Below are 26,801 nucleotides of genomic sequence, written 5' to 3' on the forward strand. Positions count from 1 at the left end.
AGTGAATGAGGCAGAGAACTGCAGAAAGAGAAAGGATGGTTTTGTAGTTAAGGCAGTTGAATGCCACCTTAGAGAACTGGATTATGTGCATGTCTCTGCCACAGAGTTCGTCTGTGATGCTGGGAAAGCTACATAAATCTAAATTTATGCAAGTGGACAATGTATATTCCTCTTTTTCTGGATACCCAACTTGATACATCTGGGCTCTGACTTGCAGAAGTACCGACCACTAACTATATCTGAAGTCTGTGGAAGCTCTGTTCCAAACATATAAAGTGCTATAAAAATGATTATGTACTCTGAAGATATGGCCATAGGCTTCTCAGATGGGCACCCAAATTAGTTGATCCTTTTAACAATTTTGGATTTCATCTCTGAGCCTCATTTCCTCATGTGTGAATGGGGATAATAATACCACCTTGCCTCACAGGGGTGTTGTAAAAATAAATTCAGTAGTGTTTGTAAAGAATTAATATACTACTATGAGAACAGGAAATTAATAATTCTGTATTCAGTGCAGGGTTTGGATGGTGTGTATTACATAATGCATGGCACCACACATTGAATGATGATGATAAAAAATAATATTGAATAGCTACCCATTCAGTATGCGCTGAATCAGGGCTCCTGAGGAAAAATAGCTTATGCACAAGGGGGCTGAATTAAGGTTGCAAGAGAAAACCTATATGTCAGTAACCCTACCGTCATTGCAAATATCTTTATTTTGCCTACTATAATTCTTGTCCCTTGTAGACTCTTGGAGCTAGATTCATTAAAGGACATAGGTGTTGTGATGCTGAGTGTCATGGTACCTAGAAAATTGCTGGGATGCACAAAGCCAGATTTATGCATGCAGACTCCCTATACAATGAATGGAAATGGATAGGTGCCTCAGAATGGGAGCGGTGAGGGTGGAGGAGACTTGGGTCCACCCACTACTCTGGGTCCCAGCCCAGGCACCCTGTGCTGGGTGTAGATGGCTGCCACTTGCTGCATCCCCTCTGACTCCTCAGTTCATTTCCCTGGGCCACTTATCATAGAATCATAGAATGTCAGGGTTGGAAGGGACCTCAGGAGGTCATCTAGTCCAACCCCCTGCTCAAAGCAGGACCAATCCCCAGATAGATTTTTGGCCCAGATCCCTAAATGGCCCCCTCAAGGATTGAACTCACCATCCTGGGGTTAGTAGGCCAATGCTCAAACCACTGACCTATCCCTCCTCCCTTCCCCGCAGCGTATAGCACCTTCTTTGCCCTTACCTCAGGACTTCAGTCTGCCAGTCTTAGCAGCTAGCCAGGAGCTCTCTCTCTAGCTTCCTTAGTCCCTTCTGGCAGCACTTTTCTGTCCAGGGTGCTGGCACTCCTTCCTCCTGCAAGGAGCCTGATCTTCCCTGCTGGAGCTCCAGACAGCTTCTGAAGCCTCTCTGCTCTGCAGCCTGTCTTATATGGGACAGCTTGGCCCTGATTGGCTGCTCCTTGCAGCCCCTCTCTCATTGTCTGCCTCCTGTGCAGTCTCCAACAATAGTTTTAAAATGTAATGCACAGTAGCAGATTTTTAAACATATAGAATGTTTGTAAAGCCATATCTTCCTTGTCCCTTTTAAAATAATTTTCCATTTCCCCCTATTGTCTTTATTGTCTATATTAAATTCATTAGTATGCTTTACATCCTTGCCTTATTCCTCTTTGAAAAGAGAAGGTATTAGAGCTGCATCATTTTATAAGAACTATTGGCTGGGGTGATATAATGCTTCTCTTTGCGTCATAAATTCAGAGCCATATCCTGGGGCACAGTGTTATATTTAAAAAAGAACAGGAGTACTTGTGGCACCTTAGAGCCACAAGTACTCCTGTTCTTTTTGCGGATACAGACTAACACGGCTGCTACTCTGAAACGTGTTGTATTTAAGTATTTCAATTCAACCCTGTCAAAGGCTTTTTCTCATATCTAATGATTGGAGAATCTGAGCGTTCTTTTGGATCTGGACTGAATATAGTATTTTTAGTTCCCATCTTGTATTTGTTAGGTATATCTATATTTCATAAAGCCTGTTTGGTCTTTATTAATATAGCTTGGTGATACCGGAAGTGGTGTACTCTACAGTGCCTTAGCCATAATTCTTACATGTGAATTTAGTAAATAAATTGATTTGTATAATTAACTTTAATTAAAATCCAATTCAGGTTTGGGAATGACTTCTGCACAGAGGTTTATATTTCTTTCTCTCTGAATATTGTGTAACACCCATCTGTGAGACGCCTATCCAATTTTCTTTTAGAGCTTTATAATATTTTATAATTAACCTGTCTTGAGCCAGGGCTTTACCATTTTCATACTATCAATGGCTGTTAAGATGTCTTCTTCTGTGTTAGATTGTTCAAACATATTTACATCTAAAAACTGAAATATGGAGTATCATTTTGTTTATCTAAAGTGCATTTTCTCTTAATAATGGATAATCTATTATATGCATTTCTATGATAAGTTGAAAATGCATCATGTAGTTCTTTGGGATGGGTAACCATTTCTCCATGGCATTTCTAACTATTGGGATGACACAGTTGGTTTACATTACTTTTAATTTTCAGACCAATAGTTTGCTTTGCCTTTGCTTATTTGTTTTTGTTTTTTGTTATTGTTGATTTTTTTTTTACCGGAGGTTTATTTCTCTGGTTTCAATTATAGTCTGGCTTAGTCTATTTATTTTGAATTTCAGAGGGTCCAATTAATAAAGCAACCTCTCACGACTGTTTTAAATAGGTCCCAGATATCTTAAATTTACCCTGATGTGTATGTATGATATCTTTGTAACCCTTCTGCCCATCTGAGTTGGCAGCAACAAGGGCCAGGCTCAGTATCTAGGGGTTCTGTTTCAATAACACAATGCAAAACCAGCTTGAACCCCACCCAGTGACCTGGCACAATTACATACCACCCCCTGGGCGCCTCTAAGAGGCAATACTTCCCCTCTTGCAAGCACAGAGTCTGAGTGTAGCAAAATCCTTTTAATAAAGGAGGGAAACAATGCGGCATTATGTTGGGGGAAACACCACGAACAGGATTCATAACACAAACCATGAGCAAAAGACCCACCCCCACAAGTAAGTTTGGCAGTATCCTTTTCCCCTCAGGGTCTTAAGTTCAGCAACCCAAAAAATCACCCAAAGTCCCAAAAGTCCAACACCCCAAAAGTCTCTCTCCCTGGTCAGTGCAGCCCCAGAGTTCAAGTTTATCTACAGAGTTTTACCTCCCAGCCTGGGGTGGGGGGAAGAGGCACAGTGCTGTTAAGGGGCACCTTATGTGGTCCAAGGCCAATTGCCCCGCCTCTCCATGGGGTTCTGGTGCAGCCTTCACCATGAGTCATTCCACCAGCCACTCCACTCCACCAGCTGTCCCGTGAGCTGCTTCAGCTGTCCCGCAAGCTGCTCCAGTTGTCCCGCAAACTGCTCTGCTCCACCAGCTGCTCAGCAACATATTTTCAGGCCCCCTCCACACTCAGTGATTTCAGCTTGTAGTAGGGGAGCCTCAGTGCTGGTGCACCATTGGCCCAAAGTGAATTCAGCTCAACAGCCTGTAACTAGACTCCTAATAGAATTAAAATGAGCTCTAATATTCTACAGTAGAGAGAAGAAGGTGCAATTGGTATTTCAGACTCTCAAAAGGGGCCCATGGCATCAGGTACAAATAACTATCCCCAGCCTTTCTTAATTCACTGGGTTTTGGAACCCATTTCTCTTGTCTAGCGAGTGCTACTCAGTTGATGGCGAGTCCCTCTGTCATAAAACAGTTTCATTGTCCTTGATTCACATAATCAGGGTAACAATACTTTATTCTTCCTGCCCCAATAACAGAGAAACTGGGGATCCCACAGCAGCCAAAGTGACCATTTGGGCTCATGCTAGGTGGGGTGGGTGTGCCTATGCAATCAAGATCAGCCCCTGAAGTTCTTTTCCACAACTCGCCACAATTCACCACCAGATGTCAGGGTAGAGCTCATCCTGACTCTGCTTACATCTTCATCCACATTTTTGAAATATTGAATAATATGATTTTAAAATTATTTACTTGGTCTGGATCTTGTCATAGGAGACAACTCAAACTCCTGGTTTTCTTAGAGAGCTTTTTGTCCCTCAAGTTAAATGTCAGTTCAACTGGAGTATGGTTTTACTATGTAATATTATGTATGTCTGCATGCATAGTCTGCAGGAAGATGGTGTTAGCAATAAGAATTAACCAGAATCAAAATCTATCCTGAATAAAGGTTATATGGGTGAAAAAAAATAAGAAATCTTATTCATATGAGACTTCAAATATATTTCAATCCCTTTGTCCCTATGTTTAAAAAGACAATGTCCTAGATTTGTATCTTTCCTTTGCTTCAATATATAGATATAATTTCCTTATAAAATTATTTCTCCTTCTTGGATAGAGTCTAAAGTCCTATATTAATCATTGAAACACTGTTTTTTATTTGAGTTAGGGGCATAGATTGATCTTCTTATAACTCTCCTGCCATTTAAATCTCCTTTGAGAATAATAAATTTACCATTAGGTATCTATAATTTGGTCTATTATTTTAAATCTAGTGTGTTTGGATAAAGGAATAGCTATTCTTCTTCAACTCTGGCAGAGACATAATAGTTTTGTCCCAAATATATTCCCTTTAAGCCACTCTCCCATCTCTCATTAAAATGTGTTTCTTATATGCAGAAAATATCGGATAGAGTTTTCCTTAGTTCTATAGTGACCTTGTGTCCTTTAACCACATAATTTAGCCTATAACATATATCCAGGCAGGTTTAATAAGAGCTAATTATTACAGTAAAATCTAATTGATTACAAGGTACACCACTTTGGACATTATAATCATTTTTGGATATTGTATTCTAATCCATCAGAAGTAGCTATACTTTCCTGAATTCTTTTGAGTAGATTTAAAACAAAACAATGTGCTTTCTTAAACAATCAAAATCCCAGTATATTTATCTGATCAGTTCTTAATGTGACCTTATACCCCACTTCTGTTAAACTGTCTTTGGACTATATCATAAGAGGAAAAAGTTTTAGTGGTGCAATAAAATAAATATTCAGAATAAACAGTAATATTTTACCCATCATTCTCTATCTTATCCTTCCCTTATAATGAACTACTTCTGTGGTGCATCTATTTGTTGTTCAGATTTTGGTGTTGATCTTTACACATTTTCCTTTTAATGGAAATTGTAGGGGAATGCAAAGCTTTCCACATATCCTCTGTATCATCTAATTTAACCTTATGTCATATCTAAATAATAATGACATCTTTGCTTCAACAGTTACCAAGAGAGGGCAATAAGGAAGACAAAGTATAAGATTTTATATGTATAGGAAAAACAGCTTTATATTTAATTAGCTGTTGATAAGAGCATGAAGAATTGAAGGAAAAAGTTACTAATATTAAAGCCACAGTGTCCAACTATGGACTTTGAGGTGTTGTTGATTTTCAGTGTGAAAATAAAAGTGGGAGTACATGGGATAAAAATAGGTTGTGATGATGTTGAGGAGACGAAAACTTTCCACATCTGATTTGAGCACCAATAGAGAAAAAATAATGATAAATGTTTGAATGATTCTGTCAACAACCAATAGCTGACTTCCTCTCTGATTTTGACTAGGATACATTGCTTTGCTGTGCTATTTTTCCTGCTTTATATTCACTATATATTTCTTCTAACCTGCCTATAATGCATTTTTATTTCTTTACTTTTTGATTACTGTCCTACATGGAATACTTCAGTGTGTATTTCATATACAAGGCAAAACTGAAAGCATCTGGAAGATTTTGGTTAGATAAAATATAATTTAACTGTATATTTTTTTAAAAATCTTTTTTACATTTGACAATTTTCTTAATAGTTTTATTATAATTTAATCTGAAAATTACAAATATTTGAATTTTGAAATTTAAATTACATGAATTTTTAATTTTTATATAAATTTATTTTTTAAAAAACATTATAAACACTTTAAAATTTTACATAATGTGAGAATTTCCATTATTCAGCCAAATCCTGAATGCCTTTCTCCAGAAAAAAAAAATCCAAAGAAGCCAAAAGAAGTGAAGTCAATGGAAGGTTTGCTTGGTTAAGGAGTACATGATCTTCCCCATTTCCTTCAGTGAAAGTTCTCATCTGGGAAATTGATCTATGCCCAAAGTTTTCTGACATGGCAGTCAAATCTTTGGGAAAGTCATAAATCAAGGAGAAAATAGATCCTGAGTGACACAGTCATATAGCATGGCTTTCAACTCCTAATAATCCAGAAAGAAATCATGATTTTAGCAATTACTTTATGCTTAGGTATACTGTTCAAGAATCGGGTTTGGTTATCAAAACTTGCATCTTTTAAATATTTGGATGAGTTATTCAAACATGATGTGTTATTCCCCCAGAAATGTAGAAAATGATTTGTTTATTGAAAAATAAAAATAAATTCTACATTAGTGGGTTTAGTTGCTATAACTTTTGATGTGGTCTTGTTGAATTTGCAATTAACGGCCACATGCCCGATCATGCGAGGGACCAAATGCTCTGAGTTCCAATTCTACATCACTGGACGGAGCCCATAACAGAATAGACACAGAAAGTGAGGTTGTATGACAAGTAATGCTCCATATTTTTATCAAATGAAATCTGCTATTCCAATTTGGTTCTCTTTCTGATACATTAGTAAGTAGCACAGTAAATATGTGCAGTGTTCTTTTATTGACAGAGGCAGTAGCCTGGAAGAAGAGACTGTTTGGCAGCAGTCACTGGACTGGGTAATCTTAGGGACAAGGGTTGTCTTTTTCTTCTGTGTTTGTACATCACCTAGCACAACAGGGTCTTGGTCAAACATTGGTGCTCCTAAGCACAACAACAACAAACCCAGACTGCCCAATATCAACTGGGATTATAATTCAAACCCACTTTACCTTAATTTATCATATTTCTGTCTATGATTTGTCTATTAGATATTACGTAATTACCCATGGAAAAGTTTGGTATGAATAAAATAACTAGAGTAGGTTACTTCAGAAAAGCACAGTTCGGTGATCCTGGTGGATCAGTTAAAATTGACTCACATTTTAAGTACTAGGCAGCCACATCAAATTTGTTCTAAGATGCTTGAAAGATGATAAAATGAGACTACCCAACCAGGGCCGGCTCTAACTTTTTTGCTGCCCCAAGCAGCAAAAAAAAGCACTGCCCTGCCGAGCCCCACCACACCGAGTGCCGCTCCGCCGGACACCCCCCCCCGAGTGCTGCACCCCGCGCCGTCCCCCCGCCAAGCGCTGCGCCGCTGGAGCCCGCCCCCCCCACCGAGCGCCGCGCCGCCGGAGTGCCCCCCCGCTGAGCGCCACGCCGCTGGAACCCCCCGAGTGCCGCCCCCCGCGCCGCCCCCCGCTGAGCGCCATGCCGCCAGAGTGCCCCCCCTGTGGAATGCTATGCCACGCCACGCTGCCCCCCGTCACCCAAAGATTGGCCACCCCTTACCAGGTGCCGCGCCAAGCATGTGCTTGGTTGCCTGGTGCCTGGAGCCGGCTCTGCTTGCAGCGCCTAACCTGATTGGCGCCGCAAGCTTGGGAGGCGGGAGAAGTGAAGCAGCTCACCCCTGCTCCACCTCCTCCCTGAGCACGCCGTGGCTACTTCACTTCTCCCGCCTCCCAGGCTTGCGGCGCCAATCAGCTTAGGCGCCGCAAGCCTGGGAGGCGGGAGAAGTGAAGCAGCCATGGCATGCTCGGGGAGGAGGTGGGGCAGGGGTGAGCTGGGGCGGGGAATTCCCCTGCGTGCTGCCCCCCCTTACTGCAGGCGGCCCTCCCCGCGCTCCACTGCCCCAGCTCCCTCCACCTAAATGCCGGTGGGGACCAGGGCGGCTGAAGATCCAGCCGCCACGGTCACTGCTGAAGAAAATGGTGCCCCCCAAATCCTAGTGCCCTAGGCGGCCGCCTAGGTCGCCTAAATGGTTGCACTGGCCCTGTGCTTCTTATTTACAATGTCACCTGAAAGTGAGAACAGGCATTCACATGGCATTTTTTTAGCTGGCATTGCAAGGTATTTACGTACCAGATATGCTAAACATTTGTGTGCCCCTTCATGCTTTGACCACCATTCCAGGGGACATGCTTCCATGCTGATGATGCTCATTTTAAAAATAGTGCATTAATTAAATTTGTGATTGAACTCCTTGGAGGAGAATTGTATGTCTCCTGTTCTGTTTTACCCACATTCTGCCTTATATTTCATGGTATAGTGTGGTGACGACGCAGGAAAGGAAACAGAACACCAGGTCTGTGGTAGCCGAAAAGCCCCTCTACCTCCAGGAACTTTTCCTGGGGCTTTTATTCTTTACACTTCCCTGCTTACAACGCTTCTCATTGGTACAAATCTTGCGCATAGAAAAGCCAGGCAGTATACATGCACATAAGATAACAAACCCATCTCTTGAGCGCGTGAACACCAGCTGCGAGGAAACAATCAAATCAGCCAAATAAGTTTCCCAAACACAAACGCTGGATTGAAGGTCACTCCTGCCTCGTAGCCATGGGAGCAGTTTGCCGCACCTGTGGGCTGGCGATTCGGGAGCTATGCGTCCCTACAGTATAGCAGTCTTGGATGATGACTCAGCAGGTTTGTTTTAAGAACACTTTCACAGCAGATTTGACAAAATACAAAGAAGGTACCAACGTGAGATTTCTAAAAATAGCTACAGCACTCAACCCAAGGTCTCAGGATATGAAATGCCTTCCTAAATCTGAGAGGGATGAGGTATGGAGCATGATTTCAGAAGTCTTAAAAGAGCAACACTCCAATGCAGAAACTACAAAACTGGAGCCAGCCTGCAGATGTTAATTTTACTTACACAGTGCAGAGGTAACTTCTATAGCATAACATCCAATTCAGCAAAGTACTTAAGCACATGCCTAATTTTACACAAATGAATACATTCATTAAGGTCAGCATCAACAGGACATCTCACTTGGTGCACAGTGCCTTGCTGAGCATACTAATTTATTTCATCTTAGGCAAAACCAAAAAACAACCAACGAATCAGGTCCAAAAGAGAGCGACAGAGAGAAAACCAATACATGCAAACGTCTACAATTGTGCAGTTTGCACTCCACACAAATTCAAATAATTAAAAAAAATCTTATTGGTAACGGGAAAATTTCTCAGGCGTGAAAGAATGGTGAGTAAAACAGAAAAGTTCTGGGAGCGCAGTGAAAGTTTTGCACATATCGAATTACATACCACAAAAATATATCAACAACATATATTCACGCTGTCCGATAGTATATTTATCTTTACACTAAGATTTCTAACATTCATTAAAAAGATGGCGGCTAGTATACATGGGCCAGAAACATACTTTAGTTAATCATGAAGATAACTGTTCCAACACAATAAAACAAACCCCAGTTTCACGAGGGAGTTGTTCAGTTTTTAAATGAGAACGGCAACATTTGGAAATACTAGAAATTTCAGATTAATTCTGAAATAAATGAATAAATATCCCTGATGGTTAGAAAGCTACAACCACATGCAGACACATGGTGCCGCTGTTCACTAAAGAAACGGTGTAACAGCAATTAAAATTGAACTCCTCCCTCCAGCGACGGAAAATTACAGTCATTCAGAGCCTGATGTCTGGATTGAAACCTGTACGCGGATATTAAAGGTTTCCCCCCCCCCCTCATCTACTTCAATATCTACGAAAGGAGATAACTTAAAAGAAGGCAAACCGCGTCAGCTATGGCTCTTTTCCGGCAAGACTCCCTGGTAACCAGGCAGCTGCTGCGGTTGGTTCTGTTACACACGGCCTGGGAGGTGGGCAGCGGCCAGGTCCGTTATTCCGTGCCGGAGGAATCCAAACACGGCACCTTTGTGGGACGCCTGGCCCAGGACCTGGGGCTGGAGGTGGCTGAGCTGGTGCCTCGGATGTTCAGGATGGTCTCCAACGGCAGGAGAGACTATTTTGAGGTAAATTTGCAGAACGGCGTTTTGTTTGTTAATTCGCGAATAGACAGGGAAGGGCTGTGCGGCCAAAGCCCCCTGTGCGCCATTGACCTGGAGGTGATAGTGGACAAACCCCTGAGGATATTTCACGTGGAAGTGGAGATACAGGATATAAATGACAATGCTCCTGCTTTTCCCGTACCTGAAAAAAATCTATTTATTTTAGAATCCAGACGCCCAGACTCGCGATTTCCATTAGAGGGCGCATCTGATGCAGATATCGGTACAAACTCTCTGCTAACCTATAAACTCAGCCTAAATGAATATTTTAGTGTAGATTTGCAGAAAAATAACGAGCAAAGAAAATCGTTAGTCCTTCTGTTAAAAGAACCTCTGGACAGAGAGGAAACCTCTGAGCATAATTTATTACTCACCGCCACTGATGGGGGCAAACCGGAGCTCACCGGCACAGTTCAGCTGGTGATCACGGTGCTGGATGCCAATGATAACGCGCCTGTATTTAATCAGTCCGTCTATGAAGTGCGTTTGGTAGAAAATGCGGCTAATGGAACATTAATCATTAAACTCAATGCAACCGATTTAGATGAGGGAATTAATAAAGACATTTCATATTCATTTAGTAATTCTTTTAATCCTAATTTAAGAAACATGTTTAGTCTAGATCCAAACACTGGTGAAGTAAGATTTAAAGGAGAATTAGACTTCGAAAATATCAGTTTATATGAATTTCAAATCGAAGCAACTGATAAAAGTGCTTTCCCCTTGACTGGACATTGCACCCTGGTGGTGGAAGTTTTAGACGTGAACGATAACGCCCCTGAGTTGGCTGTGACTTCCCTTTCTCTGCAGTTGCCGGAGGACGCTGCTCCGGGGACAGTGGTAGCTCTTATTAGCGTCTCTGACCGGGACTCGGGAGACAACGGCAAAGTCACCTGCTCCATCCCCCCGAACCTGCCTTTTCGGCTCGTCTCCACCTTTAAGAATTATCACTCGCTGGTGCTGGCGGAGGCCGTGGATCGGGAGCAAGTGTCTGAATATAAGATCCTGGTGACAGCCAGAGACGAAGGGGCCCCGTCTCTCTCGGCCAGCAGCAGCATTTTGGTGCCGATCGCGGATGTGAACGATAACGCCCCTGCTTTCCCTCAGCCCGTTTACAGGGTGTTTGTGAAGGAAAACAACCCGCCCGGGGCCCATCTCTTCACCGTGTCGGCCTCGGACCCGGACCTGAGGGAAAACGCCTTTGTGAGCTACTCGGTGGTGGAGCGAAGTGTGGGAGAGCAGCCCCTGTCCAGCTACATCTCGGTGCACTCGGAGAGCGGGCACCTCTATGCCCTGCAGCCCTTTGATTACGAGGAGCTTCAAGTGCTGCAGTTCCAGGTGAGCGCGAGGGACGCCGGGTTCCCGTCGTTGTGCGGGAACGTGACTGTGCAGCTCTTTGTCCTGGATGAAAATGACAACGCGCCCGCAGTGTCCCCGGCTGGCTCCGGCCGCGGCTCGCCAGGACCCGAGCTGGTTCCGCTGTCGGCCGGCGCAGGGCACGTTGTGGGCAAGATCCGAGCGGTGGATGCGGATTCCGGTTACAACGCGTGGCTTCGCTACGAAGTGCAGGAACCCAGGGCTGCGGGGCCTTTCCGGGTGGGTGTGTACAGCGGGGAGATCAGCACCACGAGGGCCTTGGAGGAGGCGGACGGCCCCAGCCAGAGACTCGTGATCCTGGTGAAGGACCATGGGGAACCGGCGCTGTCAGCCACAGCCACTGTCAGCCTGTCCCTGGTGGAGAGTCCCCAGGCTGTGAAATGGGACTCGAGGCAAAGGGGCGGGAGCGAAGGGCCCTTGGTTGATATGAACGTTTCTTTAATGATCGCCATTTGCTCGGTGTTCGGGCTGTTTGTGCTCGTGATTGTTGTGTACGTTGGCCTGAGATGCCACCCGGGTCCGGAAGTGATGTGCGGGCCTGGGAAAGCCACCGTGGTGTGCTCGAGCGAAGTGGGGAGTTGGTCCTATTCCCAGCGCCAGAGCCGGAACTTGTGTGTAGGGGAAGGCACCAGTAAGAATGACCTCATGGTTTTCAGCCCCAATTTTCCTAACTCCGCAGAGAACGGGGACAAAGAGAAACATCAGGCGATGACGCCGAAAATCTGTGGAACGGTTAGTGACAATGTTCTTTTTTTTTTGGTCTGAAATTATCTAATCGTTTTCTAATTTGGGAGAGAATTTAAGGCTGTTGGAAAGTTTCTAAATATTTTAGAATAGGTCAATTAAAATTAATACGAATTCGTGTCAAAGTCTTCCAAACGTTTCTGCCACAGACAGGAAAAATGGCTCAGGGGAGTGTTATTCTGTGTCAATAGTGAATCCCTCCCCCTCATCTCCCATTTAATTTGAATTAATGTAAGAAATTGGAATGGCGATGAAAATGGTCCTCTTTATATTTTATATGGAGACCCCAGACGCCTTCTGGACTCGGCGCTCCGCTCTTTCAAATGTAATTTCCAAACTGCAAGGCAGAAAATCCTACATCACGATTATTCATCTTCTGTAAATTCCCATTGATTTATATGGAACCAATTTCCCACAGTTTACACCAGCGTCACTCTCCTCTTATTTTGCCCTTCTCAGTGATACAACATTGAGTCGCTGTCAGCAATTTTCAGTGCCTAGTCAATACATTCTATACAGCAAAGATGACTATTTTATAATTTATTCTTTTTCAGTGGTGACCCTTCCTGTGCCTTGTGTCTTTTAGACTCTATTCGATTACTAATAAACTTGCAAACATATGTATAAATAAATGAAATAACAATACTCCGGTGAATTCCTTCTGGGGATTTCTAAATAATTAAGTATCTCAGCGCATCTGTGATATTGCTTTTTCCAGTTGAAGATGGGGAACTGAGACAGAAACATGCAATGATTCGCAGAAGATAGCCCAGAAAGAGAAATCAGATTTCTTAGCATGTGTCTTTAACCTCAAGGGCACCTTTCTTCTCTTTGGTTCCCTTATGGTAGCTGTGCTGTCCTACTGGAGTTTTATCACTTTTCTCTTTTACCTATTAGATTTCCTTACAATGAAGTATAGGAATACCATCCCGGAAACAGTTTTTTAAAATTATATTTGTTTCTTAATTATAGTTCCAGAGTCCTTTATTACACTTAAATCACTTGTGGTTTCAGTGGAGCATGGTGAACAAAATCATTTAATAATTAATTAATTTTCCCTATATTCAAGGTGTATTTCTGAAATAACTCGTCTTGCTCACAGGAAAAAAGTACTAAAATAGATTAGTATTATCTGTTGGCAATACAAGCTGGTCACTAGAATCATAGGGACTCTACTTATAGGTCTTAGATGTTTGATTAATAACAGCTAATGCCCCTCCTCCAGTTATCTCCCAACTGTATTGTTCTATCAGGTGTGATATAGATTAGCGTTCCCTATAATATTCAGCTATTATCCCATGGTAATGAACACTAACTAATCTTATGAAGAGGAGCATGTACTTTTTAAAGAAAGGTATCACCATTATTTACTCCAATGGAATGCTTTTTTGAAATTTATTTCAGTGATTAAAGAGAGCAGATTGTTTTTATTGTCTATTTGTTTCCGCTGATTGTACATCCATATACCTGAGTCATTTCAGCTGTTGTTTTCCAGATTTTACTTCTTGTCTGATATTGGGTCAGGGAAAATTATCTGTCTTTGGTCATATTATTGGTCATAGTTCCTTATAAATTTTATGGGTATATGCTGGTAAGAATAATTAATATTGGCTTAACCCCCGTCCTGAGAAAAATATAGGACCATTTTTCTAACAAATTTTACAGAATTGAAAGTTGGATAAAATATAAATTAAACTAATATAGAGTAAGATCACAGGAACATTGGGATTGCCAGACTGGATCAGACCAAAGGGACATTTAGTCCAGTATCCTGTCTCTGACGGTAGCGAGTAGTAGATGCTTCAGAGGACGGTATAAGAACCCCACAAGAGGCATATGTGGGATATTCTACCCCACTTTTAGGTATCATTCCGATCTCTAATAATTAGAGATTGTCTTAAACCCTGAAGCAAATGGTTTAATAGCCCTCCCAGAAACGTTGTGGCATTAATTATGATAATTGGCTATTCTTGATATCCATATATATATCCAACATCTTTATTAATCTTGTTAAATTCTTGGTCTCAAGGACTTTCTGTGGCAACAGGTTCCCCAGTCTAATTACACTTTATGTGAAAAAGTATTTCCTTGTATTGGTTTTGAATGTCCTGCCTCTTAATTTAATTTAATATCCCCTTGTTCTTATGTTATGAGACAGGGAGAAAAGAGGTTCCTTTCTTTCTTATTTTATATCATCTCCTTTCTAAGCAGGGCCGGCTCCAGCATTTCTGCTGCCCCAAGCAAAAAAAAAAAAAAAAAAAAAAAAAAAAAAAAGCCTCGGCAGGTCCTTCGCTCTTAGAGGGAGTGAGGGACCTGCCGCCCCAGAATTGCCACAGGTGCCGCCCCTCTCCCTTAGCCGCCCCAAGCACCTGCTTATTAAGCTGGTGCCTGGAGCCGGCCCTGTTTCTAAGGTAAACAATCCCAATCTTTTCCAGCTCTCTTAACGTAGCATCCTAACATCTTGTTGACTTTTTGACGGCAGCTGAATATTGAGCAGAGGTTTTTATTAAGTTGTCTACAGTACCACCCAAGTCCCTGTCTTGGGTTGATACAGTTCATTTAGAACTTTATAAGGTGTAGGTATAGTTTATTTTCCCCCCTCCAATATGCTTTCCTTTGCATTTCTTAACATTACGTTTCATTTGCCATCTTGTTGTCCATTCACCTAGCTTGTTGGGATCTCTCTGAAGTTCCTCACTGTCTGCTTTGCTTTCGACTAACCTAAATAAGTTAGTGTCATCTACAGATTTTGATACCTGAATTTATTTCATTTCCTTCCAGGTAATTAAATATTAAGCAACACAAAACCGAGTTCAAAACCTTTAGGAACCCCTGTTAACTTTTGCCATATACAACTTGACCACCAACCTTTGGTTTCTGTCTTGTTGACAGTTTTTGTGCCAAGACAATACTTTACCTGTCACCTCAACACTACTTAGCTTCTTTAGCTGCCTGCATGCAACTTTGTCAAATGTCTTTTGTAAGTCTAAATAAATTGTGTCAGCTGGTTATTTTTTATCCACTATTTTATTAACATATTCAAAGAATTCTAAAAGATTAGCCCGATTCGATATTCCATTGCAGACTCCATGCTGTTTAGACCCTGACATGATTATATCTGTGTTGTTGCCTGCCCTTTCAGGCAAGCAGATATTGGAAGGCAATAGCTTGCATGTGACACCATCAAGGTGATGAAATGTGTATATATAAAATAGTCTTCAAATGCGGGCTTCGTCACATAAGAGGAAACATATGGCTTTCCGCGCTTTTTCCACTGTGGAGAGAAATTATCAGGGGCCAGCGGCCCAAACTTAACTACCTGCAAGAGATGGCAGATGACTCAAGCTTTTTCCAGTTGTGGAAAACCGTGTTGTTGTTCTTTAGTATTTATGTAAGTAGTGGACATATTCCTGCCTTCTGGCTATGGCATGGAGCCTTCTTTTTTTTTGTGGGTCAATGATCTCCCTCTGACAATGGATGAAGAGCAAGCGTCCATGTGGATTATTTTAGCTAAGTATATCAACTGCCTTTGATATCCTTGAGAGTGAGGTTTTGTGGACCCTGGCAGGGTTGGATGGATTTGCTCTTGATTATTTACCTTTCTCTGTGAGATGGCTCAGAAGGTATATATTTTCTGATTTCTCATCTGACTAAGGGGTAGCTCGTGTGAGTTATTGCAGCGTTCTAATCTTTCCTCCCACCTGTTTAACTTTTAGGTGAAGGCGTTACAGGAAATAATGAAACATCTTGAGCTTTGATTACTTGGGAAAAATCAGGAAACTTCAACTCATGCAAAATATGTTTCACCTGATTGTTAAGAGACGCTCCTGGCAGAGAGCCTACTACACTCCCAGCACCATTGACTGTACTAGTGTACAGTAGTGTACAGCTCCTGAATACAATTAAAGATATTGGTTCTAACCTTCAAATCCCAAATGGCCCCTGAGTACCTCAGAGATTGCCTGGCCCCTTCTCCTGATATGATGCCGCATCAATTGAGATCAGCCGAGGCTCTTGAACCAACAATTTCCTGGTTTCAATAGGAGACCTACCAGGTCATGAATATATAAATTTCACATATTAAGACATCTGGTCATAGTTGAGATATCTCAGAATTATTTTTCACTTCCAGCAAAGTTTATTACATTTTATGTTTCAAGCTACTAACATTTTGCCATTATAAAAAAGAGGGGACATGGTTGTTAATAGCAACCATTATCGAGTAATTATGAGTATGTGTGTCTTTACGAATATGCGCGGCGTAAGCGTCATATATTTATGGTGTCAATGGTTATTTTAAAAGGATTTAATCTGTTTCAGATTTGAATATAGAGACAATATATACCAAATTTACAAAATATTCAATGTATATAAAATAGGACAAAATAGAAAGCGTTTATTTCAATAGCAGGCTAATGATAAAAAGAACTAGTGCAACATAGCAAGCGGTATAGTTAATGGGTTAGTAAAATATAAGAAATATTTCTGAATCAAGAAAAATAGTTACTGAGATTTAGAAAAATTGAAAGGCATGATTTGCAATTGTACTTACACATTTAGTCACAAGGTGTAGCTGTCACCTAAAGAGATATTCCAAAAAGAAAGAAACACACAGCTCCTCCCCCAGCAGCCCTGAAAATCCTGCCTCTCAACGCGTCAGGAGGGCTCCCGGACGTGTCAGGCTTGGATTAAATTAAGCTGCTTTCAAAGCTCATCTTCCTCATTCACTGGAGTCTGCTGGTCCTTCAGTTAAATCGTTGATTCATAAACCGGCACCGCCCCGTGTCCGCAATGGCTCTTCTCCGGCGAGACTCCCTGGTAACCAGGCAGATGCTGCGGTTGGTTCTGTTACACACGGCCTGGGAGGTGGGCAGCGGCCAAGTCCGTTATTCCGTGCCGGAGGAATCCAAACACGGCACCTTTGTGGGACGCCTGGCTCAAGACCTGGGGCTGGAGGTGGCGGAGCTGGTGCCTCGGATGTTCCGGATGGTCTCCAACGGCAGAAGAGACTATTTTGAGGTAAATTTGCAGAACGGCGTTTTGTTTGTTAATTCGCGAGTAGACAGGGAAGAGCTGTGCGGCCAGAGCCCCCTGTGCGCCATTGACCTGGAGGTGATAGTGAACAAACCCCTGAGGATATTTCATGTGGAAGTGGAGATACAGGATATAAATGACAATGCTCCTGTGTTCCCCGTAAATGAAAAATATCTCAGTATTGCAGAATCGAGACTGCCGGGTTCGCGTTTCCCACTAGAGGGCGCTTCAGACGCAGATATTGGCACAAACTCTCTGCTAACCTATAAACTCAGCCCAAGTGAACATTTCACACTCAATGTTAAATCAAATGATGCCAACAAGAAATCCTTATTGCTAGTGCTAAAGACACCTCTGGATAGAGAGGAAACCCCCGAGCATAATTTATTACTCAAGGCCACAGATGGGCGCAAACCGGAGCTCACCGGCACAGTTCAGCTGGTGATCACGGTGCTGGATGTGAATGATAACGCGCCTGTATTTAATCAGTCCGTTTACAAGATTCGATTGTTCGAAAATGCAGCTAATGGGACATTAGTCATCAAACTCAACGCCACAGATTTGGATGAAGGAAGTAATAAGGATGTTTCATATATTTTTAGCAGTTTCGTTCCTCCCACTGGAGGAGATACGTTTAGTGTAGATCCAAATACAGGAGAGGTCAGAGTCAAAAGCCATTTGGACTTCGAAGAAATTAATATATATGACATTCAAGTTGAGGCAAAAGATAATGGTAATCCTCCTTTGTCAGGACACTGCAACATTGATTTAGAGGTTTTGGACGTGAACGATAACGCCCCTGAGCTGGCCGTGACTTCCCTTTCTCTGCCGGTACCAGAGGACGCTCCCCTGGGGACAGTGGTGGCTCTTATTAGCGTCTCTGACCGGGACTCGGGAGACAACGGCAAAGTCACCTGCTCCATCCCCCCGAACCTGCCCTTTCGGCTCGTCTCCACCTTTAAGAATTATCACTCGCTGGTGCTGGCGGAGGCCGTGGATCGGGAGCGAGTGTCTGAATATAAGATCCTGGTGACAGCCAGAGACGAAGGGGCCCCGCCTCTCTCGGCCGGTAGCAGCATTTTGGTGCCGATCGCGGATGTGAACGATAACGCCCCTGCTTTCCCTCAGCCCCTTTACAGGGTGTTTGTGAAGGAAAACAACCCGCCCGGGGCCCATCTCTTCACCGTGTCGGCCTCGGACCCGGACCTGAGGGAAAACGCCTTTGTGAGCTACTTGGTGGTGGAGCGAAGTGTGGGAGAGCAGCCCCTGTCCAGCTACATCTCGGTGCACTCGGAGAGCGGGCACCTCTATGCCCTGCAGCCCTTTGATTACGAGGAGCTGCAAGTGCTGCAGTTCCAGGTGAGCGCGAGGGACGCCGGGTTCCCGTCGTTGTGCGGGAACGTGACTGTGCAGCTCTTTGTCCTGGATGAAAATGACAACGCGCCCGCAGTGTCCCCGGCTGGCTCCGGCCGCGGCTCGCCAGGGCCCGAGCTGGTTCCGCTGTCGGCCGGCGCAGGGCACGTGGTGGGCAAGATCCGAGCTGTGGATGCGGATTCCGGCTACAACGCGTGGCTTCGCTACGAAGTGCAGGAGCCCAGGGCTGCGGGGCCTTTCCGGGTGGGTGTGTACAGCGGGGAGATCAGCACCACGAGGGCCTTGGAGGAGGCGGACGGCCCCAGCCAGAGACTCGTGATCCTGGTGAAGGACCATGGGGAACCGGCGCTGTCAGCCACAGCCACTGTCAGCCTGTCCCTGGTGGAGAGTCCCCAGGCTGTGAAATGGGACTCGAGGCCAAGGGGCGGGAGCGAAGGGCCCTTGGTTGACATGAACGTGTCTTTAATGATCGCCATTTGCTCGGTGTCCGGGCTGTTTGTGCTGGTGATTGTCGTGTACGTTGGCCTGAGATGCCACCCGCGTCCGGCAGCAGTGATGTGCGGGCCTGGGAAAGCCACCGTAGTGTGCTCGAGCGAAGTGGGGAGTTGGTCCTATTCCCAGCGCCAGAGCCGGAACTTGTGTGTAGGGGAAGGCACCGCCAAGAATGATCTCATGGTTTTCAGCCCCAACTTTCCTAACTGTGCAGAAAACGGGGACAAAGAGAAGCAGCGGGAGATGACGCCGAATCTCTGTGGAACGGTTAGTGATGTCCTATTTTTTTAGATCGATTACAAAATCCTTTTATTATAGCAGATATTTACAGGCATTTTATTGATTAATCATCTCATTTTCGTTTTGTAAAATAGTAACAATAGTAATAATTTGATATTAATCATCTTTTTTTATGGGTTTCTTCCCATACTTTTAAAGGGGTTTGTGTATGTAATCCTTCTGCCAGGTGGCGTCAGCAGCAACAAGGGCTGGGTTCAGTATCTAGGGGTTCCTTTTCAACAATACAACACAGAACCAGCTCGAGCCCCCACCCAGAGACCTGGGACAATTACACACCACCCCGTGGCCGCCTGTAAGAGGCAATACTTCCCCTCTCGCAAGCACAGATTCTGTTTGTGGTTAGCAAAAACTTTTAATAAAAGGGAATTAACTTAGCATTAATTTGGGAAAACACCACACCTAGGGTTCATAAACACAAACCATGAGAAAAAAACCCACCCACGAGTAAGTTGGGCAGTGTCATTTTCCCCTCGGGTTCTTAAGCAATCCAGAAGTCCCTTTAACGTGCCTGTCCCTTCTCTGTACCCCACTCACAGTTGCTGTCCTTAGCCACTGCAGCCCCAGAGTTCAGAGGTTCATCCTCAGAGTTCACCTCCCACACTGTGTGCAAGGCAGGGTGGGGTAAGGAGGCACCGTACATGCTGCACTGCTTGGGCTCTTGTTTGTTGCCCCAATGGCTGATTGCCATGCCTCTGCGGGGCTCTGCCCTGGCCCTCTCCTCCAGCTTCTCTGCTGGACGCTTGCCACACCTCTCCACCAGCCTCCCTGCTGGTCACGCCTCTCCACCAGCTGCCCAAAATGTTTTCAGAGCCCTCCCCCATTTAACACAGCTCTCAGTGATTTTAGCTGCTAGTGGGGGAGCCTCATTCTTGGTGCACACTGGGCAGTCTCTTGCAATAGAGACACTGTCCCAAAATAGGTCTAATACGCAGACCTAGGTATCAGTGATTTCAGCTTTGCAGCCTGTAAGAAGACTCTCAATTGAGTCTAAATTAGCTCTTGTATTATAGGCTGGAGAAAAGAAGGATCAAATGGTGTCTAGGATCCTGAAACAGGGCTCACACCACCAACTACAGCTACCTGTTCTCCCCATCACCCTCTCATTGGGCTTTAGAACCCACATCCCCTGCCTAGCGAGTACTGTTCAGTTGAGGGTGAGTCCCTCCATTGGGGTATGCCAGGTACAGTTCTGCTGCCCTTGGTTCACACAACAAGGATAACAACCCATTATTACTCCTGTCCCAATAACAAGGAGACGGGGGTTCCAACACCAGCCACAAGTGATCATTTGGGCAAGCAATCCTATCATGCTGAGCATGTAGGCAGGGTGGGTGTGACCATGCAAACGAGATCAGCTTCTGAAGTCTTTTTCCACAGCTCATTACTAGATGTCATTGGGGAGCTCATCCAGACTCTGCTTACAGTTGTATTCACAGAAGGAAAAGAATTGGAATAGAATTATTTTCTATGCATTAAAATCTTATGTTAAATAATATTGTTCTTGATGTACTTTGAATTATATTATAGAGTAAGTGTTAGGGGTTGCAGTTTTAGGGTCGTCCAAAAGAACTTTATCTAGAGATTTGCTTCTAATTGGTCCTTATCCTTATTGTTTATATTTCCTAATGGAAGGCTCGATTTCTATATATGTACTTTTATACTTCTTTGTTTGTAGAATGAAAACTGCAGAATTTATGTCCCCATTTGCACTCTGCTTTATTATAGAACCTTCTCCTGGAGTAAAACACTTTTATTTGCTTGCGGAATTATTATAAAAATTGCTAGTTTATCTTTCAATTCTCGTTAGTTATGACCATCAATAGCCCTATGCTTTACTTAAATAAATAAAACTTTTCACTTAGATAGCAAAATCTATCTGAAGATGCCGAACTATTTTAGAAAAATGTTAAATAAGGTTCTGATTCCGCTCCTCTCATTGACTTCAGTGATGAAGCCTGCCAAAAGCCCTGTGAGTTAAATAGGACTGTCCCCATTTGTAGGTGAGATATTCATATAGGGAAGTGAAATAAATTGCCCATGGTCATACCAGAAGTGTGTGACTAAGGAGGGGATAGAAACCTGATCTCCTACTTCCCACCCTTCCTCCTTAATCACAAAGGTGCCTATCCTACTCCCTTTAAAATCAGAGAAAAAACTTACCTTGTCTTCCCTGTGAACAGAATGGGCACAAGACGATAGTGTCTTTGGGTCTCTTCTTGAAACTGGATTATTTTATTGGTCCATTAATTTAATCTTTATATGGGCATATAATGCATTTTTTCTCAAAATGCAGCATGGAAATGGGTTTACAAGATGTGGAAATAAGTATTATGTTCTTTCCTGAGCCCTAAAGTGTACTGTTATATATTGTAACTAAAATAGTAGTTCACTGAAGCTCTGCCAGCCACAGAAATATCTAATTGAACACTCCTTTTAAAACTTAATTTAAAAATTACTAGTCTTTGCTGAGAAGAAATATCAATAGCATTTTTTGTATTAAGAATGAAGTGTTATTAATACTAAATACTGGTTTGTAATAACTACTCTTCACTCAAGAAAGACTCAAGAACTACTATTCACTCCAGGCTCCCTCCTTCACATATGATGGATGATTGTATCTTATTTTAAATATATTGCACTATTAATCATTGTAAAACAGACTGCCATCCCTTTGGAAGCAAAAATGTTAATCTACCCCCTCCTAGTAACAGAAACTAACTAACTTTATGGAGAGGAGGGAGCATCTTGTCAAAAGTAGGTGTAAACATTGTGTACTGCCATGGAATCTTTTTCTTGGATTTTATTTCACTCTACAGCCTTAGCAAGAGTCAGCACCTGGTCGATCATTGTCAAACATGGAATACTCCTGGGGTAATTCTGTGCCACTGTGAACGCGCAGAATTCATGTGTCCTGCAGAATTTTTTTCTCTGCAGAAAATGCTCTTCTGCCCAACAAGTGCTGCCATTCCACCTTTTACCCATCAGAGGACGCTGTGGTGCAAAACCAGCATGAATGGTCCCACAACGGCCTCCGGAGGACAAAAGGCAGAACTGCAGTTCTTCTGGGGCAGAATGTATTTTCTGTGGGGAAAAAAAATTCTATCCATGCACAGTGGCACAGAATTTCGCCAGGAGTAGAAGTTCATCACAGCACCCTGCCTGCGGAGCCAGGTTAGGACAGACAGAGTGGGGCACACGGGGTTGCTGAGGTGTGAATGTCACACACTGGGATTCAGAATAGCTAGTGGGGGGACAGAGTGGGGTGCAGGCTCAGGAGCTAGTGGTGTGACAGCATTGATCCAGGGGTTGAATGGGAGGTGGGGGTGCAAGGCTACATGGGAACAGGAATGGGGGGCTTCAGGGACACATGGGGATGGAGGAGGAGGCTGCAGAGACTCATGGGGGTGTGGGAACAGGGACAAACGTGCCTGACTATATGGGAGAGGCTTAGTGTCAGCCAGCATCTTCATGGGGGAGGCTCCCCAACTCCCTAAAAATCCTACCTCTCACCCCAAAAAACCATACTCCATATTTCTCCCAGCTGCACACAACAACCCTCCAGGTTCACTCCAGGCTCCTTTCCTCTCCCTCAGCTTCTCTGTTATCCCTGACTCCCTCAAGCCTTTGGACTGCTTCTGACAGGTGCAGGAGATACAGTTCTGAATTTGCTCCAACCCCTCAGACAGAGACAAACAACTACAAGATCTTTATCAAGCATTCGTAAAACTACAATACCCACCTGGGGAAGTGAGGAAACAGATTGACAGAGCAAGATGGGTACTCAGAAATCACCTCCTACAGGACAGGCCCAACAAGGACAATAACAGAACACCACTGGCCATCACTTACAGCCCCCAGCTAAAACCTCTCCAGCGTGTTATCCAAGATCTACAACCTATCCTGGAAAATGATCCCTCACTCTCACAGACCTTGGGAGGCAGGCCAGTCCTCGCTTACAGACAACCCCACAACCTGAAGCAAATACTCACCAGCAACTACACACCACACCACAGAAACACCAACCCAGGAACCAATCCCTGTAGCAAACCTCGTTGCCTACTCTGTCCCCATATCTACTTTGGCGACACCATCAGAGGACCCAACCACATCAGCCACACCATCAAGGGCTCATTCACCTGCACATCCACTAATGTTATATATGCCATCATGTGCCAGCAATGCCCCTCTGCCATTTACATTGGACAAACCGGACAGTCCCTCTGCAAAAGAATAACTGGACACAAATCGGACATCAGGAATGGTAACATACATAAGCCAGTAAGTGAACACTTCAATCTCCCTGGTCATTCTATTACAGATTTAAAAGTCACTATCATTGAACAAAAAAACTTCAGAAACAGACTTCAAAGAGAAACAGCAGAACTAAAATTCATTTGCAAATTCAACACCATTAATCTGGGCTTGGCTAGGGACTGGGAGTGGCTGGCTCATTACAGAAGCAGCTTTTCCTCTCCTGGAATTGACACCTCCTCATCTATTATTGGGAGTGGACTACATCCACCCTGATTGAATTGGCCCTGTCAACACTGGTTCTCCACTTGCGAAGTAACTCCCCGCTCTCCATGTGTCAGTATATAATGCCTGCATCTGTAACTTTCACTCTATGCATCCGAAGAAGTGAGGTTTTTACCCACGAAAGCTTATACCCAAATAAATCTGTTAGTCTTTAAGGTGCCACCAGACTCCTTGTTAGTTCTGTATTGTAATTTAAATGAATTACTTAAAGTTTTGTATTAATATGCATAGTAAGGAATCTATTTGTAAAAAAGAAATTACTAGAATCTTTTTTGTCTGTATTGTTACAGACATACTTGCTGACAGATATTTTGAAATAAATTACCAAAATAATTGAAATTGGCATGATTATATTGTGTTATTTTGACAAATAAAATATGAAGAATTTTAAAGTATTGTGCACGGAATTTTTAATGTTTTAGAGCAGAATGTTTAATTTTTTGGCACAGAAATCCCCCAGGAGTAATGGAACTAGTTTTTCACTCAGAGTATTATTAGACTGTGGAACTTGTCACTACGGGATGTTGTTGAGGCCAAGAATTTAGCAAGACACAAAGACGGATTGGACTTCTAGACAGATAACAAAAATAATCAGAATAATAATAGTTAATGTTCAAAAGTTTTTGAAGGCATATAAAACCTCCAGCTTCAGGGCTTAAGACAATTTCTAAGGTTAGGGATTAAAATGAGAAATTTATGGAGGACAAATTATCCCATCTCTTCCTGTTGTCTGGGGTTTCTTTCACTTTTCTCTGAAGCATTTGTTATTGGTCCTTTTGGAGACATGATACTAGACAGATCTGATCCAGAATTACATTTTTTATGTTCCTGTGATCCAAATTTTCTTGACTCCAATCAACATAGCTTTAGACTTGGTTATGGTAAGCATACTGTACTTATCTTGTATATCAGTCCTCTCCTGCAATGGATGAAGATCAAGTGTCCATGTTTGTTATTTTAGACAATTCTATCAGCTGCCTTTGAAAGTCTTGACAATAAGATTATTGACATGGCTGTTAACACTGGCCAGGTTGGAGAGAGAGTTGGATTTGATTGATTTAATTCCTTTTTCTGTGAAAGGATTTAGCATTGGATGGTTTCTTATCAGCCCAAGGGGACTCGTGGATTACTATTCTTACCCTCCTTTTCCATGTGTACATGAAGCTTTTAGGGAACATAGTGAGTGAGACTGTGGGTGTCTTCGGATGGTTCAGTTGCTAGGAATTATGATGCTTGGGTAACATTTATTTCTGTGATTCATAGATTTTAGTTTCTATAGAATAGTTTAGTCCACAGTTTCTGTGGAATCTTCAGGTGCTCCTAGAAATCTAGTTAGCAATGGCTCAGAGTGGGTTTTGCCATTTATTCTTGGCCAGGAAGTTGCATCCTTTTATTTTGGATGTGGTGTTCACCACAGTAATCCATGCTTTTGTCATTTCCATATTGGATTCCTGCAAATACATTGGGTAACACCTGCAATACACCCAGAAACATCAGCTATTGCAGAATATGGCTGCCTGCTCGATGGTGCTTCTCACAGAGTGTGCATTATACTCATTCTGCATTAATTGTATTAGTTTGCACTTTGCAGCTTAATTCTATGTGCAATTTAGGTTGTTGAATTTAGCCTATTAAGATCTAAATATTTTGTTTCATAGGTATCTCAGGGACTGCCTCTCTCCTCGTACAATCAGAAGTGAAATCAGATTGCCTGTCTGCTCCACTGAGATCAGCTGAGGCACCTGAACTCATAGGATCCTAATTAGAATTGGGAGGGGACTGGAAGCCAGATATTTTTCACTGTGGGGCCCCTGAATCTAGAACCTGCTGATTATCGGTGCACCAGAATGTGAGTGTATTGACCTAGATGACACACCTCATATCCTATCAATTTTCAAATTTTTTTTTGGTGAAGGAGGGCTGATGGAAGTAGGGTGACCAGACGTCCCGATTTTATCGGGACCGTCCCGATATTTCCTTGTTTGTCCCGCGTCCCGACCGACATGCGGTCGGGACAACCGGACAAACAAGGAAATGCCCCGGAGCCTGGAGCCCGGAAGTGCTCGCCCCCCCCCCCCCCGCCCCGACTCCTCCCCCTCCTCCCCCGATTGGCTCCCTCCCCGAATCCCCGCCTCTTCCCCGGGCTCACCATTCCCCCTCCCTCCGCAAGCGCTGGAGGGAGGCCCGGGAGACGCAGGGGGAGCGCGGGGCCGGGGTGAGTAACAGTCCGGCCTGGCCCCGAGCAGGCAGGACTCAGTTGGGTGGTAGGGAGAGGAGGGGGGCGGCCCGCGGGGCCAGGCGGCGGCTGTTCTCCCCCCCGGGCAGCGGGACTCGGGAGCAGCCGCTGCTGCAGCTCCCATTGCCGCGGGGGAGGAAGCGGCCATGGCGCTCCGCGGCTGCGGCTCTGGCGCCCCCGAACCCTCCGAGCCCGGGCCTGCTGCGGGGACCCAGCAGCGCGCACGCTGCGCCCAGCCCCTGGCCAGTCGCGTCTGGGCTGCTGCCCAGCTGGTGATATCCCGCGGCGGCCCTGGGGCGGAGGCGTCGGCAGCCCAGCCCCGTTCGTTCCCCTGCGGGACCCGAGCGGGACGGGGGGGCTGGGGCCTGCTGCCCCCACTCCGGGGCCGCCGTGGGATAGCACCAGCTGGGCAGCAGCCCAGACGCGACTGGCCAGGGGCTGGGCCCAGCGTACGCGCTGCTGGGTCCCCGCAGCAGGCCCCGGCTCGGGGGGTTCGGGGGCACCAGAGCCGCAGCCGCGGAGCGCCATGGCCGCTTCCTCCCCCCGCGGCAGTGGGAGCTGCAGCAGCGGCTGCTCCCGAGTCCCGCTGCCCGGGGGGGAGAACAGCCGCCACCTGGCCCCGCGGGCTGCCCCCCTCCTCGCCCTACCACCCAACTGAGTCCTGCCTGCTCGGG

The 26,801-nt window shown here is 44.3% G+C and overlaps 2 protein-coding genes across 7 annotated transcripts in view; both read left to right on the forward strand.

Annotated features, from left to right (window-relative positions):
• LOC128841801 (protocadherin alpha-C2-like) overlaps positions 1-26,801 on the forward strand; it is a 323,141-nt gene that overhangs the window by 75,923 nt on the left and 220,417 nt on the right. Inside the window, exon 1 of one of the 6 annotated variants that reach the window (XM_054037228.1) lies at positions 9,715-12,143. The exons of the other annotated variants lie outside the window; for them this stretch is intronic. Coding sequence (XP_053893203.1) covers positions 9,771-12,143 — 2,373 coding nt within the window. The 5' untranslated portion in view covers positions 9,715-9,770. Of the gene's footprint in view, positions 1-9,714; positions 12,144-26,801 lie in introns of those variants that run through there. 6 annotated transcript variants of the gene reach the window in all.
• Positions 16,947-19,302, forward strand: LOC128841858 (protocadherin alpha-6-like). The gene is given in 2 exon segments (XM_054037350.1): positions 16,947-19,187; positions 19,189-19,302. Coding segments are annotated over 2 exon segments (2,355 nt in total).

The sequence above is a fragment of the Malaclemys terrapin genome, chromosome 8, assembly GCF_027887155.1.
Source record: "Malaclemys terrapin pileata isolate rMalTer1 chromosome 8, rMalTer1.hap1, whole genome shotgun sequence".
Lineage (NCBI taxonomy): Eukaryota > Metazoa > Chordata > Testudines > Emydidae > Malaclemys > Malaclemys terrapin.